Raw genomic sequence first — 17,064 nt, forward strand, 5'->3', positions numbered from 1 at the left:
AAGACTAAGTACATGTGTCCCTTCCATAGAGAAGCAAGAATGACCTCTGTGACTCCTGGTTTAGCAGAAGGAAACTAGGGCTATCAACATGGCTCCACAAGTGTAAGACGGAGGGCTGGAAAGATGACTCAGCAATTAAAGCACCTGCTACTCTTTCAGAAGGCCCGAGTTCATTTTCCAAAATGCACATCAAGCAACCACAACTACCTATAACTAGCTTCAGGGATCCATTGCCCTCATCTGGCCTCTTGAGGTAGCTGTACTCACGTGTACATATATATTAACATACACATATACACATAATGTTTTAAAAAAAATAAACCACAGATTTGACTAATGCCTGGATATGGGTGGTTGAGATCCATCCCAAGATGATCGGTGAAAGACCAGATGTTGGTGAAAGCATGTCCACCTTCTACTGCATGGGGTTCACAGGAGTGCCTGCCATGGTGATCATGCGGTTCGGCTATGACAGTGTGATAAAGCAACAGTTCCAATAACAACGTCTACTGGTATGGGTAATGCTTTATTGTTTATACATTTCCTCGTTTGATTCTTGCAGCAGCCCTGAGGTAGGTATATCCCCACTTTACAGATGAATAACCAATGTCCCTAGGTTAGACTACGTGCCAAAGATCCTACTCAAAGCCACTGGTAACTCCAACCCCAAGGGGACTCTTGAGTTGTTCACAGGCTGCTGTCAAGGAAAGGAGACCAGATGTCAACTGGAAAGGGCTGCATCATCACTGGGGTTTGAGGTCCCTCATCAGGGATGGACGAGGCACATTCACAGGCCAAGAGCGGGACTGAGCAGAGGCAGCGCGCACGGGGAAAACGGAGCAAGAAAAGAGATGATGGTGTCCTCAAGCACGTGCAGAGCCTAGCTTCCAAGGACTGGAGAGATACGGGCTCTCCAGCAGCAGTGTCCAGGGACTGGCCTCAGGCAGCAGGTGGGGAGGAACTGCCTCAGAGCAGCACCTCCTCCTCCACGTGGCCCAAGTGTGGTGACTGTGGACCGTGGTCCTTTAACCTCATTAAGGCCTTGAGAAGCACACACACACACACACACACACACACACACACACACGCACGTACACGCACACACACACACGCACACTCACACACGCACACAAAATAGACACACATGGACAGACACTTTGCATACAATTTCGGGGAGTCCTCCTGGGAGACTCCTGCTTTCAGGCAAGGGTGAAAAGTCACTGAGGCAAATCTTCTTTAACCTGCTTGTATTTCCTACACACTTTTCTGGGTTCCTTTTGTCATCCCCCAATATTTAGAATGTTGTGAAGTTCATTTTAAATGGAAAATTTAAATGTGAAGTTCATTTAAAAGGAAAGAGGGCTCAGCCTCCACTCCAGCCAGGAAAAGCGCAGCGGTGGCACGGCAGTGGTGGCAGCCAGAGGAGAAAGACAAGGAGAAGGGTGGAGCCACGTGTCCTGCTGCTCTTCCCACCCAGAAGGTCACTTTGGGAACTTTGCTCAAAGTTGAAGAAGCGCTGTGGGGTTATGGGGGCATGTGGATTCCCTCACTGGCTACCGAGGGTAAAGTTGTCGTGCCCCCCCCCACACACTCGCCCTGGCCAACCTTCCTCTCCGACCTCCCCAAAAGCACCTAGGCAGCGGCCCTGTCATCCACGCACATATGGACAGGTCTTCTAGGCACACCAGTGTATAGACACACACTCTTCCAGGAACAAAGGGAAACTGAGTTGGGAGAGATCTCAAGGCAGTCGGGGGATCATGCGCTCCCCAGAGTCAGCAAACTGGAAAACCATACAGCCACCACAAGGATGCAGGGCACACACACGCCCCAACTACCCCACAGTGCCTCCTCTTTCCGGGGTCCTGCCATAAGCAAATTTGAGCCTGTGTCCTTGCTCCACCCCACAAGCTGATGGGCCCAAGACAAGAGGCCAGAGCAGAGAGTTACAGGGTCGATCTCGCATCAGAATCAGGAATCAGGCCAAGGTCTGGCCCTCAGCCCATCCAGGTCCAGAGGACAGACTCTGACATGTGATCACACAGACTCTAAGAGAACGGAGCAGCCATGATCATCTCCCAGGTTTAGTGACCCTGGTCTTGGTAGCCGCTAGTTCCAGAGACTGCTCATGGCTGGCAGTCATTTTCCTGGTTTTAGATGGATGTCTCATCACACGTGGCCAGAGGAGCCCCCGTGAGCCGGATATGAGCGGGGCTCGGGCAAGAATCCAGCAGGAAGGGTGGAGGGAAGCCACCAAAACCACTGCCCCGCTTACCCAGGGCCAGGGGCAACCTTTCATCTTCAGGCGAAGGAGAGGGAGGGTCTTGGCTATAGCTTGTCGTCCCAGAAGGTGGAGCCCCCAGATCTAAGCCCACCTTGTCTCTAGCTAGAAGCTCCCTCTGTCGCCGACGCTGTTGACGGCGACCAATCAGGAGGAGTGTGAGGGATGCTGCAAGAACACCCAGGAAAAAGCCAACCAGCCCAGCTCCCACAACTGTGTGGGCCCGGTTTGAGGGCCCCCGCTGGCTGCCCCACACCAAGCTATAAGCAGCCACCACACGGGCGGCTCCACCCTCCTGACACTCGCAAGCATAAGCCCCCATGGCCCCTGGGGTCACCACCACCTCTAGTCCATCCCTCCGGGGGGTGAGCGCAGTCACTCCACTGGGCTGGTGCCACACACAAGATGCCCAAGCAGAACTGGGGGAGCACGGCAGGACCACGTGGCCCACAGTAGCCACCGGAACTTCAAACACTACCGGATGTTCTGTGGAAAGAAAGCAAAGACACAAAAGACATGAGGACACGGGCAGGAAGTAGGATGGGGGCATATGGAGAGATGTCAGCTATAAGAGAGAGTTGTAGGGGCATTGCCAAAAGGGATTCCCAAAGACGGAAAGGCTCTGGGTCCTGGGTCCTGGGTCCTGGGTCCTGGGCTGCTATGTCTTCATGGGTTCAAGTTTTTTGAATGAGACAAAAAAGATCAACTTTCTAGCCCCTTTCTATACATCCCACCCACATCTCGCTAAGTCATACAAACCTCCAGGTTCTTTCGGACACAAAGATGAGACATCTGCTGACTCTATGTCTTGAACCACCCTACAAAGATGAGAATATCTGGTAAATCTAGTGTTCAAATGTGCTTGCATCTTCCTCAGACCCTCATTGTACCATGGCTCTCAGCCCCATGGTACTCCCAGTACCACAGTACTCGGTTATCACAGTACTCAGTTAACACAGTACTCAGTTATTACAGTACTTGGTTATCACAGTACTTGGTAATCACAGTACTTATTTATCACAATGCTTGGTTATCACAGTACTCGGTTATCACAGTACTCAGTTACCATAGTACTTGGTTATCACAGTACTCGGTTATCACAGTACTCAGTTACCATAGTACTTGGTTATCACAGTACTCGCTTATCACAGTACTCAGTTACCACAGTGCTTGGTTATCACAGTACTCGGTTATCACAGTACTCAGTTAACACAGTACTCAGTTATTACAGTACTTGTTTATCACAGTACTCAGTTACCACAGTGCTTAGTTATCACAATACTCAGTTAACACAGTACTCGGTTATCACAGTACTCAGGTATTACAGTACTTGGTTATCACAGTACTTGGTAATCACAGTACTCCGTTATTACAATACTTGGTTATCACAGTACTAGGTTATCACAGTACTCAGTTACCACAGTACTTGGTTATCACAGTACCTACTCCAGAACCCTCATGTTAGAAATCACTCCTGGAGTTAGTCAGCATTCTCCCCTCCTCCAATCTTTCCTTAATACACCTTATGTCCCTCAAGGTATTTGCCCTGTCAAATATACGCATACTCCTAGCTGACAATCTGTTGGAAAGATGCTTGGTGGGCATTCCCTAAGAGGAAGAGAAATCTAAGAAGTGAAACTGGCCGTCCGCCGCTACAGAGGCGGCCACCTCTTATTTACACCTGAGGTCTTGGGGGAGGAGCTGTGGCTCATGGTAAGCATGCTTGTCACGCAAGCATGAGAACTTGGCTCAAACCTTCAGCACCCAGGTAAAAGGCTGGGTGTGAGGCCAAGCTGGTGGCTGCCCATGGGGCTTCAAAACAGAAAACCCCAACGTTTCCATCGAGAGAATGGAAAGTAGAGATTAAGAGCTGAGACCAGCTCAGGGGAGAGTGCCTCCCTTCACGCACAGACCTAGGTTTGAATCAGGCATGAATCGCGACGCCTATAATCTCAGTGTGTGCAACGATGAGGCAGGAGAAATAACTATGAATTTGAGGCCAGGCCAGGTTCTATAGATTAGAGTGAGTTCTAAACCAGCCTGGGCAACAGATTAAAACATTATCACAATATTTTTTAAATTAAAAGATATTTATAAAGCACATAAGCCTACTAGTATTGATGGCATTATTTGAATCTTGAATCATACAGGTTGTTTTAAGTATATGCAAATGAGGAAATGGAAACATCACTGTATATTTGATAACACTAAGAAATTAAGAATTGGGTATGGGTATGGCTGTATCAGTATTGCATATCATGTAACATGGTTATTTTGTGTGTGTATATTTATGTGTGTGTGTGTGTGTGTGTATGCGCGCGCGCGTTGAGCCCAGAGGACAATCTTCATTCTGTACTGAATGACAATCGGTCTTTCCTCAGGCAGCACTACATGGGTGCAATTCCCGCAAAGGCCAGAAGAGGGCACTGAGCCCCTGGAACTGTGAGCCATCCTGTAGGTGCAAAGAATTGAACCTGAGTCTTCTAGAAGAGCAACCAGTGCTCTTAACGGCTGAACCCATTTCTCTCTCAGCACCCTTTTCTCTTGTTTGTTTTTAGTGCCTTTGTATGCCACAGATACTCAAAGATTTATAAATAAAATAAGATGATATCTAAGATTTGCTTCAAAATATCTGGCATTGAAGTTGTTAAAATCACAGTTTTGGTCAGGCAGCAGTGGTGGAAGGGGTGGGGATACACAAATTTATCATTCAGTCATATTTAGTCAATCATCATACTTTTAAAAATGTTTAAATTTTCCAAGGATAAAATATTTTTAGGAGAGTCCTTATGTGATAGAGAGCCATTCTGAATTACTTGGGGAGAGCAAGAGATGTCAGGGGTTTGCTTCCATTTGGCATATTTTTAAAGTCACCTCTGAGAAGCAAATGGATGGCAGGAGCCCAGAATGGGCAAGAGAAGAGAAGGTCAATTAGGAGCCCCCAGTGATACGTGATTGGGCTAGGGGATGGCTCTGTGGAAACAGTGCCTGCTGTACAAACCTGATTGAGTTTGGCTCCCCAGAACCCACATCAAAGTTGGCCACAGTAGGACAGGTATCCCAGAAGTCCCTGTGTAGTCCTACTGACTGATGAGGAGGAAGAGACAGAAGAAACTGGAGGGCAGCTAGCTTGAAGACACAATAGTGAACCACAGACAGACCTTGTCTCAAAGTGGAAGAAGACTAGCACCCAGGGTCGTCCTCTGTCCTCTGACACACAAGCTGTGGCAGTGACATACACTTGCCAGTCCTCATATATACACATATACACACCTTACATAAATATACATCATACCTACACACATATACACAAACACACATATACATATATCCAAATACATATCACACACATCACACACACATACTATCACACACAAACACACACATACATATATACCCTAATACATCACACACACACACACACACACACACAACACACACACACAAAATGCTGGCTTGGTGGGAGTGGAGGTGGAGGAAGCAAGTGGAGCAATGATCCACGGTGGAGCTGGAGTCAATATCATCCGAGGTACAATGTGTGCAATGTCCGGTGTGAGCACCTGGAGGGTAGGCAGTCCTTTCACTGAGATGTGCGTGTGAGGGAGAGAGGAAACCAAAGTGCATGCTTAGACTGGCTATGCCTGGGTTGCTTATGAAGCACTGTAGGGGAGTGTGAGGTATAGAGTTACAGGATATTCTGCAGCTCTGCTAGAGATGCATGTGTGTATCACAGGAATGAAATCACCTAAGCAGAGTGTGAAGGCAAGGAACCTAGGAGGGAACCCCGAGGAGGAGGCAGCCATTAGTAAGGTGAGAGGAGAATACACAGAAGGCAAAAGGAGAGGATCTCCAGCGAGGAGAGGAAGGCCACCTGTGAGCGCGCTGCTAAGACAGAAACTGAGAAGTGTCTCTGAGAGATGTCAGTCCCACTGCCTGTCACTGGCTGACATGGACCCAGTCACAGTATGGGAGTAAGTCTAGCATTAATTAGACAGCACCAGACGGACAGACAGATGAGCTAATATGGGCTGACAGACGGGCAGGCTAGTGATGCAGGCTCTAAACAAGAAGCCACACACAGACAGAATGTCATCAGCAAGTGAGACAGGCATATGGGAGGGGCGGAGTCCAGGACGGCCGGCAAGAAACCAAAGCAAAGCAGCCCCACTCACCCACGGTGCTCGCCTGCGTGGGCCACACAAGCATCGAGCCGGAAGCTCCAGGCACACATAGGGTCCTGGGCCAGGATACACTCTGAGCAGCTCTGGAGACGGCCACAGTTGCTGGTGTTCACTTGTGTCACCTCAGTAGGGGAGCCCACCAGGAGCCAATCCTGCAGAAATGGAGCGGGAGAGAAAAAGTGCTACGTCTTCCAGACCAGATCATTAACTGGCTACAGGCAGGACTCTCCCCAGCAGGCTCCCCGTATACACAACTCACATGGTACAGTTTCATGCTCTCAACCGGCTGTGGTTCTGGGAACAGGGCCAGATCCTCCAGGACACTGAGCTGAGCTCCGATGCGCACAGCCCGGTGGAGGTGTCCATCCTCTGGGAGCAAGGTAAAGGGCAAGAAAATGGCTCAGCTGGCACTGTTCCTGGAACTCTGGTACCTGAAGGTCACAGGGCACCTCTCTGTGGTGACAATATGCACTATATGGGCAGCTTGCTTGATGCTTAAATATACCTGTCCCCAGGTAGAGCACATCATATTCTTTCCCTGAGAGGCTGGTCACCCTGTGGGCCACAACTCTGAGATAGGCTGTATCCGTAGTGACCAGCAGGGGGCGGCCATCAGCTGGAAACACGGGCCTGTCCATGAGCGGGTGGTCTCTGATAAAGGTGAGCACACGGTCTGGCAAGGAGAGTGAGGATCCAAACTGCTGAAGCTTCATGTTGTTGGTGATGCACTAAAGGAGACAGATCTGGGTGACAATGTTTCTCAGGCAACAGGAAGCTTCAGGGATGTTTGGCAAAGCTCTTGCCCTTCCCAATGGTGAGGAAAAAAAAAAATGAAGCCTTAGAAGAAGACCTGTCTCACCCCCTCACCTCACCAGGTCTGGGCTGGGGCACCTCGTTGTCCATGACAGGTAGTCCCCTGTTGCAGTCATGTTTTAGCTCTCTAAAGGGACCATTCAGCACTGCCCGGATGTCTTGGGGTCGGAAGGCACACACAGCAGAGATGGCAGCTCCTTCCCTGGAGGAGTCACAGATTGGAGCCAAGTATCTGAAGAGGGCTAGATGACAGCAACTCATCCCTTATCAAATGAGCTGATCCCCGAGAAACACATGGGAGCCATGCAGCTGAGGGAAAGAGAGTCTACCTGCAGTGACCACACCAGCTCCATGGACCCCCCACTCTGTCACCCCGCCATCCACACGAGGACCCCCTCACCACTGGGAAGAGAAGATGCCATAAAAGATGGGGGTCCCAGGGCCTGGCTGAGGTCGAAGCTCTGTCATATCCTGCAGAACCCCCGAGGCCCGGCCATGCTCGGGCCCTGGACACAGCAGGTCAGCCTTTAGAAACGTCGTCCATCTCTGCTGAAGGGTCTTCCGGCCCCCAAGATCCCCCTGGGGTGACAAAAACATGGGAAACACTCTTTAGAAGACCAATACTAGACAAAACGTATGTAGACTCTCTTGTGTCCTCCCTGAGTTTATAGCATGTGGACAGACGGAGAGACAGAGATATAGAGGAACAGACATAGTCTGAGAAACTGGGGGTAACAGGGTACAGAGGTGGACAGGGTTGTGATAACAAGGGCAGTGACAACGTAAACCATGACAAAGAACAGTGATCTCACTTAGTCCTTAAAATCAGCTTGTCCTGGATTATTTATTATAGAAACTCTACATATATGTTTCGAAGGTGCCAAAGAACAAACTAGAGGTCACAGAGGCAGGAAGTGGTGGGGAAGGACTTGAACCTGGGTCCATCATTATATCCTTGAACTTCTAGTGTAACCCAACTTCCTATAGACAGTGCATGGCAGGGGTGAGTGTGGATGAGAGCCAGAGCGGCCAGAGCCTTCTTCTCCCTCACTTTCCTCAAGCTCCCAGGAGAGAAGCCTAGGCAGAAAACAAACCAGAGGGGGGAGGCAAAAGAGACCGAGGGAGGAAGAGATGAAAAGCCTAACACCCGGCGATGACAGCTAGCCAGGACAGAGATCTCACCGCACACACGCGGGCCACTCGTGGGACCTTGATGCGCTCATATGAGTCCAGCACTCGGGAGGTTTCCGTGAAGAAAAAGAAGATTTCATCATCTCCATCTTCGTCACCCCACTCAGCCGGGCTCAGGACCATAGCTGCGACAAAGGCTGGGGCTGAAGAAACCAATGAGTTCAGATCTTCAGACAGCCTGAGGCTACCCAGCCTCCACCTGACCTGTGTCCCAGGTGACCCTGTCCCTCTTCCCACCATTAAGCCAGGATGACAAGGTCTCTGTTCGAATCCAGTCCTCAGCACGACCCACAGCTCGGGAGATAATCGGCTCAGTCCCCAGGAAGTTTTTCACAGTGGCAGTGTAGAGGACGCCCCCTGCAGGGCGACAGGAAGGAGATGGGCAGTCAGAGACACACACACCCCACCCGGAAGCAGAAGCAGTCACAGGCAGAGTGTGGGACAAAGACAGCAGACGGAGCATGCGCCAGAAGTCATCCCAGGGGACACCTGACTTACAGGAAGTGCTGCCGTAGAAGCCTGCATTGAGGGAGAACTGCCAGAAGGACCCCAGGCATGACAGGAGCATAAAGGTGTCACTGCAGTAACCTAGTGATAGCTAACTGCCCTAAGACTCCCTAGGAAGTGGCATTTGCTTTGTAGCAAACCCCAAGTTGTGCACTACAGAGCAGAGAACCTGGGTACTTTCTGAACATTGCGGGGTACACCACCCTGGAACAGTTCACAGCTAAAGGGTATACTGGGGTACGTGATCGTATTCCAGCGAAGGTCGTCGGGCCCAGCAACTCTACCTGGGTAAAACCAGGGCATGTCCCTACACCTTGCATTTCAAACAAGCAGGAGTCACTCTGATACAAACGGTTCAAGCCTCACTTTGGGAAATACCAGGCCAGTTTGATGAGAGGAAACTTCATGGAAAGTGAGGGTAACCCAGGGGTGGGGTTCTCCCTCCTGTACTGAGACAGTCTCGAGCACTCTAGGAATAGTGGGGGGTGGGGGGGTAAGAGATAAATCACAGGCACGTTGGGACAGCTCTGTTCCCATGAACGTGGGCAAGAGGTCAGGAGTCAGAGAGTGGCTGCAGGCCATAGAAAGTCATGGGCACCTGGGGGGTCTTAGGCAGCACGGGCATTCTGGAAAAAGCAAGGTGGCAGGATTCCATCAGCTGTTGTACACAAAGCACTGTGCTGGGCGCATCACCATCTCCATGGACTCCCTACTGGGGCAAGGATGACAAGAATATGCTAAGAGACCAGGAGTCTGAAGTAGGAGAGGGAGACGGGCAGATGATGCTCCAGCTCTATCTACTTGGGGTTGCAGCATCTTTTGAGGGGTGGCAGGGAAGTACCAGGGATTGAAACTGGAACTCTGCATACACCAGGCAAGTGCTGTACCACCTGAGCTGTATTCCCAGCCCCACAGCATCTCCGAAGAATAAAAAGTTTGCCAGTTGGAGGGCATCAGAGAGAAAGACAAGGAAGCAGTGAACAGAGGAGCCATACTTGGGCATAAGGACCATGGTGGCTGACACCCACAGGGCAGACGTTTCTGCACCAAGCAAATGAGCAGAGGCAAGGCTAGAGGAATGGAGATGTGCCATTGTTTGTGAAGTGTCCTCTCATATGCCAGAAAATGAAGTCTTTATCTCATAGGGAAGAGAACATGAGAACAGCAAAGGTTTGCTTTTTTTCTTTTTGTTTTTCAAGACAAGGTTTCTCTGTGTAGCCCTGGCTGTCCTGGAACTCATTCTGTAGATCAGGCTGGCCTCGAACTCAGAAATTCGCCTGCCTCTGCCTCCCAAGTGCTGGGATTAAAGGAGTGTACAACCACTGCCCGGTGAGATTTTTTTTTTTTTCTTAAATGGGAAGTATAACATAATCAACTTGAGCTTTTTAAAGAAAGCGATGAGGGCTGGAGGTATAGCTCAATGGTAGAGTTTTGACCTAGTAAGCCCAATGTCCTGGATTAGAAGACCACGACAATGATGATGATGATGGTGGTGATGGTGATAATAACAATGATAATGGCCAGGCATGATGGTGTGAATTTGTAATCCCAGCAGTAGGGAAGCCGAGCAGGAAGATCAGAAATTGAAGGCAAGCCTAAACTCAAAAACAAGATGGTATCAAAAAGCAAGAAGCACATGCCTTTCATCACAGAGCTCTGGAAGCAAAGGCAAGCAAATGTCTGTGAGTTCAGATCAGCCTTGTCTAGAGAGCAAGCTCTAGAACAGCTAGGACTGTGCAGAGAAACCTGGTCTCAAAACCAAAACAGAACAACAGCAAAGATGGCTTAACCATTAAGAGCACTGCAGAGGACCTGAGTTTGGTTCCCAGCAACTACAAGGAGGCTCACAACTATCCTTCACCAACCCTCTTCTGGCCTCCTTGGGTACTGCAGGCACATGGTACCCAGCCACACATGCATGCAACACACACACACACACACACACACACACACACACACACACAGAATGAAAATGAATAAGAGGAGCCACCCCAACATTAAATTCAGTGTGTGATGTTTTGATTTGCAAGCTCATTACAATAAAGTGATTTTTATATTTTCCAAAAGAGGAGAGGAGGAGGAAGAGGCAATGAAAGGGTGAAGATGAGAGAAGAGAGAAAAAGAGGAGGCAGAGGAGGAGTAAAAGCAACAAAGGACCATTTACACATCCCAAGAAGTATGGAAGGCTTGGAGGAGGCAAAGAAGAAAGCGGAGAGACTAAGAAGGTGCTTCTAAGACAGAGCATGTTAGTGCAGGCTGAGCACAAACTGAAATAGGAGAGATGAAAGAATAGTCTAAGAAAACTTCTCTATGGTTTGTCACACATAAGTAACCAGGACAGGAAACAACAGAGGAAGGCCAGTGAAGAAGACAGCCGGAGAGGAAGGGCATTCACTCCTGGACATGCTAAGGAAAAGGGCTTTCAGAAGTCTTGGGAAATTCAAGAAGGTGACTAAGGAGGGTCCAGGAAACACAGCCAGAGCCGGCACCTATATATCACTACACATCCTGTTCAGGTTCCAATAGGAACAACGCAAAGGTACTGCTCAGAGACACAGATAGACTAGGGTGCCTGGGGAACCCCACCATCCAAAGGAGAGTATTCTGCAGGCAGCTGAGAGGTCAGGCCAGAGAGACAGGAGAAGCAAAGGCTTGAAGGGGCTTGTGCTATCCTGGGGAAGCAAGATTGAGCAGCACCACACAGAAGGAAGCAGAGACATGCTGGGGTAACAGATGTTCCATAAAGGCTGTGCGTTGTTAGCAGTGCCCAGACACCCAGCCTTGAGACAACACTCAGTGCAGACTGGAAAGCAGCCAGGAGGCCTGGGAGACTTGTACATTGAAAACCTCCTTGCAGGGTGTGGGTGGGAAGGAGAGATTACTGCTTGAGATTGTGGACAGGGTTTTGGCATCGGAAGACTTGGGTTTGAACTCTGAGAGCACTCACTAGACAGTACAATCTTGGGCAAACTGGCTTTCCTAGATCCCAGGATCTTCAAATGCTGGGCAGGGAGAAAGCCACCTTCCACTCAGAATCAATGCAGATGCTAGATAACAAGTACAGAACCCTAGCAAGGGCCTGCCACACAGTACCACCAGTTACAGTCCCTGTGGAACTTCAGAGACATATGCTTGCCTTGCTGCTAGCAGAGGAGGAGCAGCTGTCAAGTGACATGCCAATCCCTTCCAGAAGAGTTTAGGACAGAAAGCCTAAATATTAGTCATAGGTCACAGCAACAAATGGAACCCCACAGAAGCCAACTCTCTGTACTTGCTAGGTGGTAAGTGAGAGAGAACTGATACTGAAAAACTGATTGAAAAATGGTCCCTAGAACCTAGGCGGTAGTGGCACATGCCTTTAATCCCAGCACTCGGGAGGCAGAGACAGGTAGATCTAGGAGTTCAAGGCCAACCTAGTTTACCAAGTTCCAGGACAGCCAGGGCTACACAGAGAAACCCTGTCTGAAAAAGGGAAAGAGAAAGGTCCGTAAGAACATTATACACAGAAAACTCTAAAACCAACCTCCATAAGCCACAAGAAGCTGTGCCACGCTATCCTGAGAACAGGAGACGTGGGAAGCAGACATTATACACATTTAGGGAGCATATCTTTGAGGATAAAGGTGATTAAATAAATATTGGTCACAGATAATCACACAAAGGCCTAGCTACTACTGGAGGCAAAAGGTCCTAAAATGCTCTAAGGGATCAATACCATGAAGAGCTAGCAAGACTGGAACCTGCAATGGCAGAAGAGAAAGGGGTCACTGCCACGAGGGGACAGAAGAAGGGACAGGCACCTTGGGATGGAGTAGCAGGTGTCTAAGTGCTCAGGGAGAACTAGGGGCTCACCATGCTCTCAAATACAGAAAGGGCAGCAACCACACAAATATGAAGACCGTGTCCATAAGACCACGACACATTCTAGAGGCTCCCAGACATTCTTAATTCCAATATGACAGAACTGCAACCTTCACACTGTAAAGTATTCATAAATATGTAATTGTTTGGCCAATTATTGCTGAATGGATCAATCTGTATACATTCCAATATACATCTGGCTTAGTGGTACATGCCAGAAAATCCCAAGACTGAAGTAGGAAGCTGAAGTAGGAGTAGCAGGTACACCAGGGTAGCCTGGGCTACACAGTGAGACTCTGCCTCTAGAGACTGAGGGCAGGACATAAGACTGCATCTTTAATCTCAGCCCTTGGGAAGCAGAAGCAGGCAGATCTTGAGGCCAGCCTGGTCTATATTGGAAGTTCCAGAGCAGCCATAACCACATAGTAAGGCCTGGTCTCAAAAAGCAAAAACAAAACAAAACAAAACAAACAACAACAACAACAACAAAACCAAAGCAAAACAGCCTGAGGGCTGGGGTGGAACTCAGCAGTAAAGCTCTTGCACAAACTCTGGAGTCCAGCCTCAGCACCAAAACAAACAAGAAAAATGAAAAATCCTTCAAAAGAGAGCAATAAGATGACCACAGTGTGAGGACCACAGTGTGAGGACCACAGTGTGATGACTACAGTGTGAGGACCACAGTGTGATGACCACGGTGTGAGGACCACGGTGTGAGGACCACGGTGTGAGGACCACAGTGTGAGGACCACAGTGTGATGACTACAGTGTGATGACCACGGTGTGATGACTACAGTGTGATGACCACGGTGTGATGACCACGGTGTGAGGACCACGGTGTGAGGACCACAGTGTGAGGACCACAGTGTGAGGACCACAGTGTGAGGACCACAGTGTGAGGACCACAGTGTGAGGACCACAGTGTGACATAGAGCTCAGTGAGAACAGAGAATGTTGAGACAGCATTTCATGTAACTCAAACTAGCCTCAAACTTCCCCTGAAGGGAAGGATGACCTTGACTTCCCTTCCTTCCCTTGATGACCCCCATCTTCCAAACACTCTAGATTAGAGGAATATATATCTCCATACCTGGCTAGTTTTTTTCTTTATACTTTTATAGTCGTTGATTTTTTTTGTTGTTGTGGTGGTTAACATCTTTTACTTTTATAACTCAAAAATCAACATATTTTCACCTCAGAAATAGAAAAAATAATTTAAAAAAGAGATTGAAAGCCATAAAAGGTAGAAAAAAGCACCCACAATTGTCTGTGAACCTGACCCCCACTTGCCTAGATGACCTGTGGACACAGGTCCCAGAAGTGTTAGCCATCTAAAATTAACAGACTTGTGCACCAGCAGCAAATACCTATTATACTCCTGGAGTCTCAATTTTCCATTTGAGTGGCTGGAGAGATGGCTCAGTGGTTAAGAGCACTTGCTGATCTTGCAAAAGACCTGGTTTGATTGCCAGAGCCCACATGGTAGTCCACCACCATCCTTGATTCCAGCTTCAGGAGACACAGTGCCATCTTCTGGCCTCTGCAAGCACCACGGGTGCATGTGGTACATAGACATACATGCAGGCCAGACACATAAAATATATCCAAAAGAATTTTAACAACAAAACGATATCAACAACAAAAACCAACAATCTCACTTTGTAGCCTAGAACAGCCTTGAACTCCAGATCTTCCTGCCTCAGTCTCTCAAAATGCTCAGTGTTAAAGAAAATTAACAATTGGGATTGTCTGGTTTTAAAAAGAAGATCATTAATATGCTCTAGTTTCCCTTCTTATGATCAGGCTCGCTTCTTCCTCCCTTCCTCCCTCCCTCCCTCCCTCCCTCCCTCCCTCCCTCCTTCCCTCCCTTCCTTCCTTCCTTCCTTCCTTCATTTCTGTTCCTTTTTTGACAAGGTCTCGTGAAGCCCAGTATGGCCTAGCACTCACTATCTGGCTGAGAATGGCTTTGAACTCCTGACCTCCCAACTCTTCCTCCTCCCCAGTGCCACTACACCCAGCCGCTCTTGGTCTTTCTGCTTCAATCCCATCACGTTTTCCATTTCCTTATCTAAGGATTAGAGGATCAGGTTATTTTTTTTCTCATCAGTCTATTAGTAAGTCATGAGAGAGAACACGTTTGCCCCTTATGCTCTCTATTGGCCATATAGGATCCTATGACTGTCATGTTTCAGCGTATACTTGGACATCCAGGGGCAGATGTGAGTTTCAGAGGTCGGGTTTGACCTAAGATGTTGGCGGCAGCTGCACAACTGAACACTTGCAGGGCACCTTGGCGGAAGCATTGCCGCCAAATAGAACAACAGTTCTGAAATCCAGAGGAAAAGGTACTGGAAGGGTTCCAAAAGAAGAAACAACAAAAGCTGCGGCTCATCATCAGAAAAACCTGATTTATTACGAGATGTGGTGGGAAGACCAACGACAATGGGCTGCTGGCTCTGGTGTGGATGCCTGGGAAATAAGAACAGGACTCTGAACCCAGAGAGAGGCTGGGCAAGGAGCAGGCTTGCGGGACTCGGAGGAAGATAATGGAGCTTTTGTTGTTTGAGATCCTTGTGGGACATTCAAGCACAGCTGTCTGAAAAGCAGCGGGATGTGTGTTCTCCATCCAGGTTAGGTCTGGGAGGCAGTAAAGAACCAGGAGCCATCAGAATGTGGTGGAGAAAGAAAGACCTTAACCACAGGGCTGGTTAAGATGAGAAGAGGCTTTTGGGTGGAGGCCAACCTTCAAAGAACAAGCAGAAGGCAAGGAGACTGCCAAGGAATCACCAATGATTTCAGGCTAATAAGAATCGATTGCCAAAATATTCACATTTTCCCGAGTATAAATATCACAAATAAAGATACTAAGATGATTTCGCTAATTTTATCTGACTACTGTACAGATAAATGTCATATTTCAAATTGTACTTACAGCTAGACATAGATGCTTTTGTCTGCTATCCCAGCACTCGGGAGGCTGAGGCAAGACTATTAGCAGAGGGTCAAAGCCAGCCTGGGCCACAGAGAGACCTGTCTCAAACACTATTAACACCAACAGTAATAAACCCTAGATTTAGGTTTATCCCAAAAGAAATACAAGTACCAGAAAACACAAGGACAGCTGTGTTACCTCACCAGGAGAAACACCACTCAAACACAAATCAGGGCCGGGGTGGTGTACATATTTAATCTCAGCACTCGGGAGGCAGAGACAGGCAGGTTTCTACAAGTTTAAGGCCAGTCTAATCTACTTAGCCAGTTCCATGTCAGCCAATGAACATGGAGAGACCATGTCTTTAAAAACAAAGAAGAAAGAAAAAGAAAAAGAAAGAAGAAAGAAAAGGAAAAAATTACAAATCAAATTGGACACTGGAGGAGATTTTTCCATTAATAATAATAATAATAAATATAACCAATAAAATAAACGTAAAAGAGCGTTTCTCTCCTTAAACCAGGTCTTAATATGAATTTTCTTCTTCACAGAACAGATAAGTTATCCAGAGACTCACACATCCTTAAAGAGTATTGCTTAGGGGAAAAAAAAAAAAACATGCTAATAACAACCTCACATTCCAACAACTGGGAAGTCATTTGTGTTGACAGACATTTCTGCAAAATGTAGCAGTGTTTACAACAGGTACAATTCAGAAATCCTTCTTAATGACCCCAGTGGCCAATTCAGAGTTTTGCCAAAACTGTTGGTAAAAAGCCAAGAAAAATATTGACCGAGTTGTTTTATTCAAACCTGAGCTTGTACAAACCAGGTCTCCTAGGTCCAACAGTGGAAGATGATGATCATGGCAGCTGAATACTGTCGTTACTCGGCTTTCTGCTTGCTTCCAAACAGAAAGTCATCAACTGCATGACTGAAGGGTGATTCAAGAAGAAAGTCATCCACAAGGACAAAACTCACTTTTGCAGCCCAAGTGTCAATTTTTGGTTTGTACAAAATATTATCCAAGCTGGACGTGGTGGTGCATGCCTCCAATCTCAACATTCTAGAGGCAGAGGCAGATGGATTTCTGTGAGTTCAAGGTCAGCCTGGTCTACAAAGTGAATTCCAGGACAGCTAGAGCTATACAGAGAAACCCCCCTTCTCTCTAAAAAAAAAAAAATAACATTAAAACAATTAATTAATAAGTAATAAAACTTCTGTAACGTGTCCAAAATGTAAGAAAACTGTATTTTATGATAACTTTGGCAACAAGTGTCAGCTCAATCCATGAGAAT

At 47.9% G+C, this 17,064-nt stretch overlaps 1 protein-coding gene across 3 annotated transcripts in view; it reads right to left on the reverse strand.

Annotated features, from left to right (window-relative positions):
- Positions 1–507: 507 nt before the first annotated feature.
- Positions 508–17,064, reverse strand: part of Sema4f (ssemaphorin 4F) — a 28,104-nt gene continuing 11,547 nt past the window's right edge. For all 3 annotated transcript variants that reach the window (XM_031382256.1, XM_031382255.1, XM_031382257.1), the window contains 9 exons: positions 8,704–8,823; positions 8,458–8,609; positions 7,676–7,854; positions 7,330–7,477; positions 6,968–7,190; positions 6,722–6,831; positions 6,454–6,614; positions 3,041–3,099; positions 508–2,767 (listed from right to left, as the gene is read on the reverse strand). In XM_031382256.1, the coding sequence (XP_031238116.1) occupies positions 2,154–2,767; positions 3,041–3,099; positions 6,454–6,614; positions 6,722–6,831; positions 6,968–7,190; positions 7,330–7,477; positions 7,676–7,854; positions 8,458–8,589 (1,626 nt within the window). In that variant the 5' untranslated portion in view covers positions 8,590–8,609; positions 8,704–8,823 and the 3' untranslated portion in view covers positions 508–2,153. The remainder of the gene's footprint in view (positions 2,768–3,040; positions 3,100–6,453; positions 6,615–6,721; positions 6,832–6,967; positions 7,191–7,329; positions 7,478–7,675; positions 7,855–8,457; positions 8,610–8,703; positions 8,824–17,064) is intronic.

The sequence above is a fragment of the Mastomys coucha genome, unplaced genomic scaffold, assembly GCF_008632895.1.
Source record: "Mastomys coucha isolate ucsf_1 unplaced genomic scaffold, UCSF_Mcou_1 pScaffold20, whole genome shotgun sequence".
Taxonomy (NCBI): domain Eukaryota; kingdom Metazoa; phylum Chordata; class Mammalia; order Rodentia; family Muridae; genus Mastomys; species Mastomys coucha.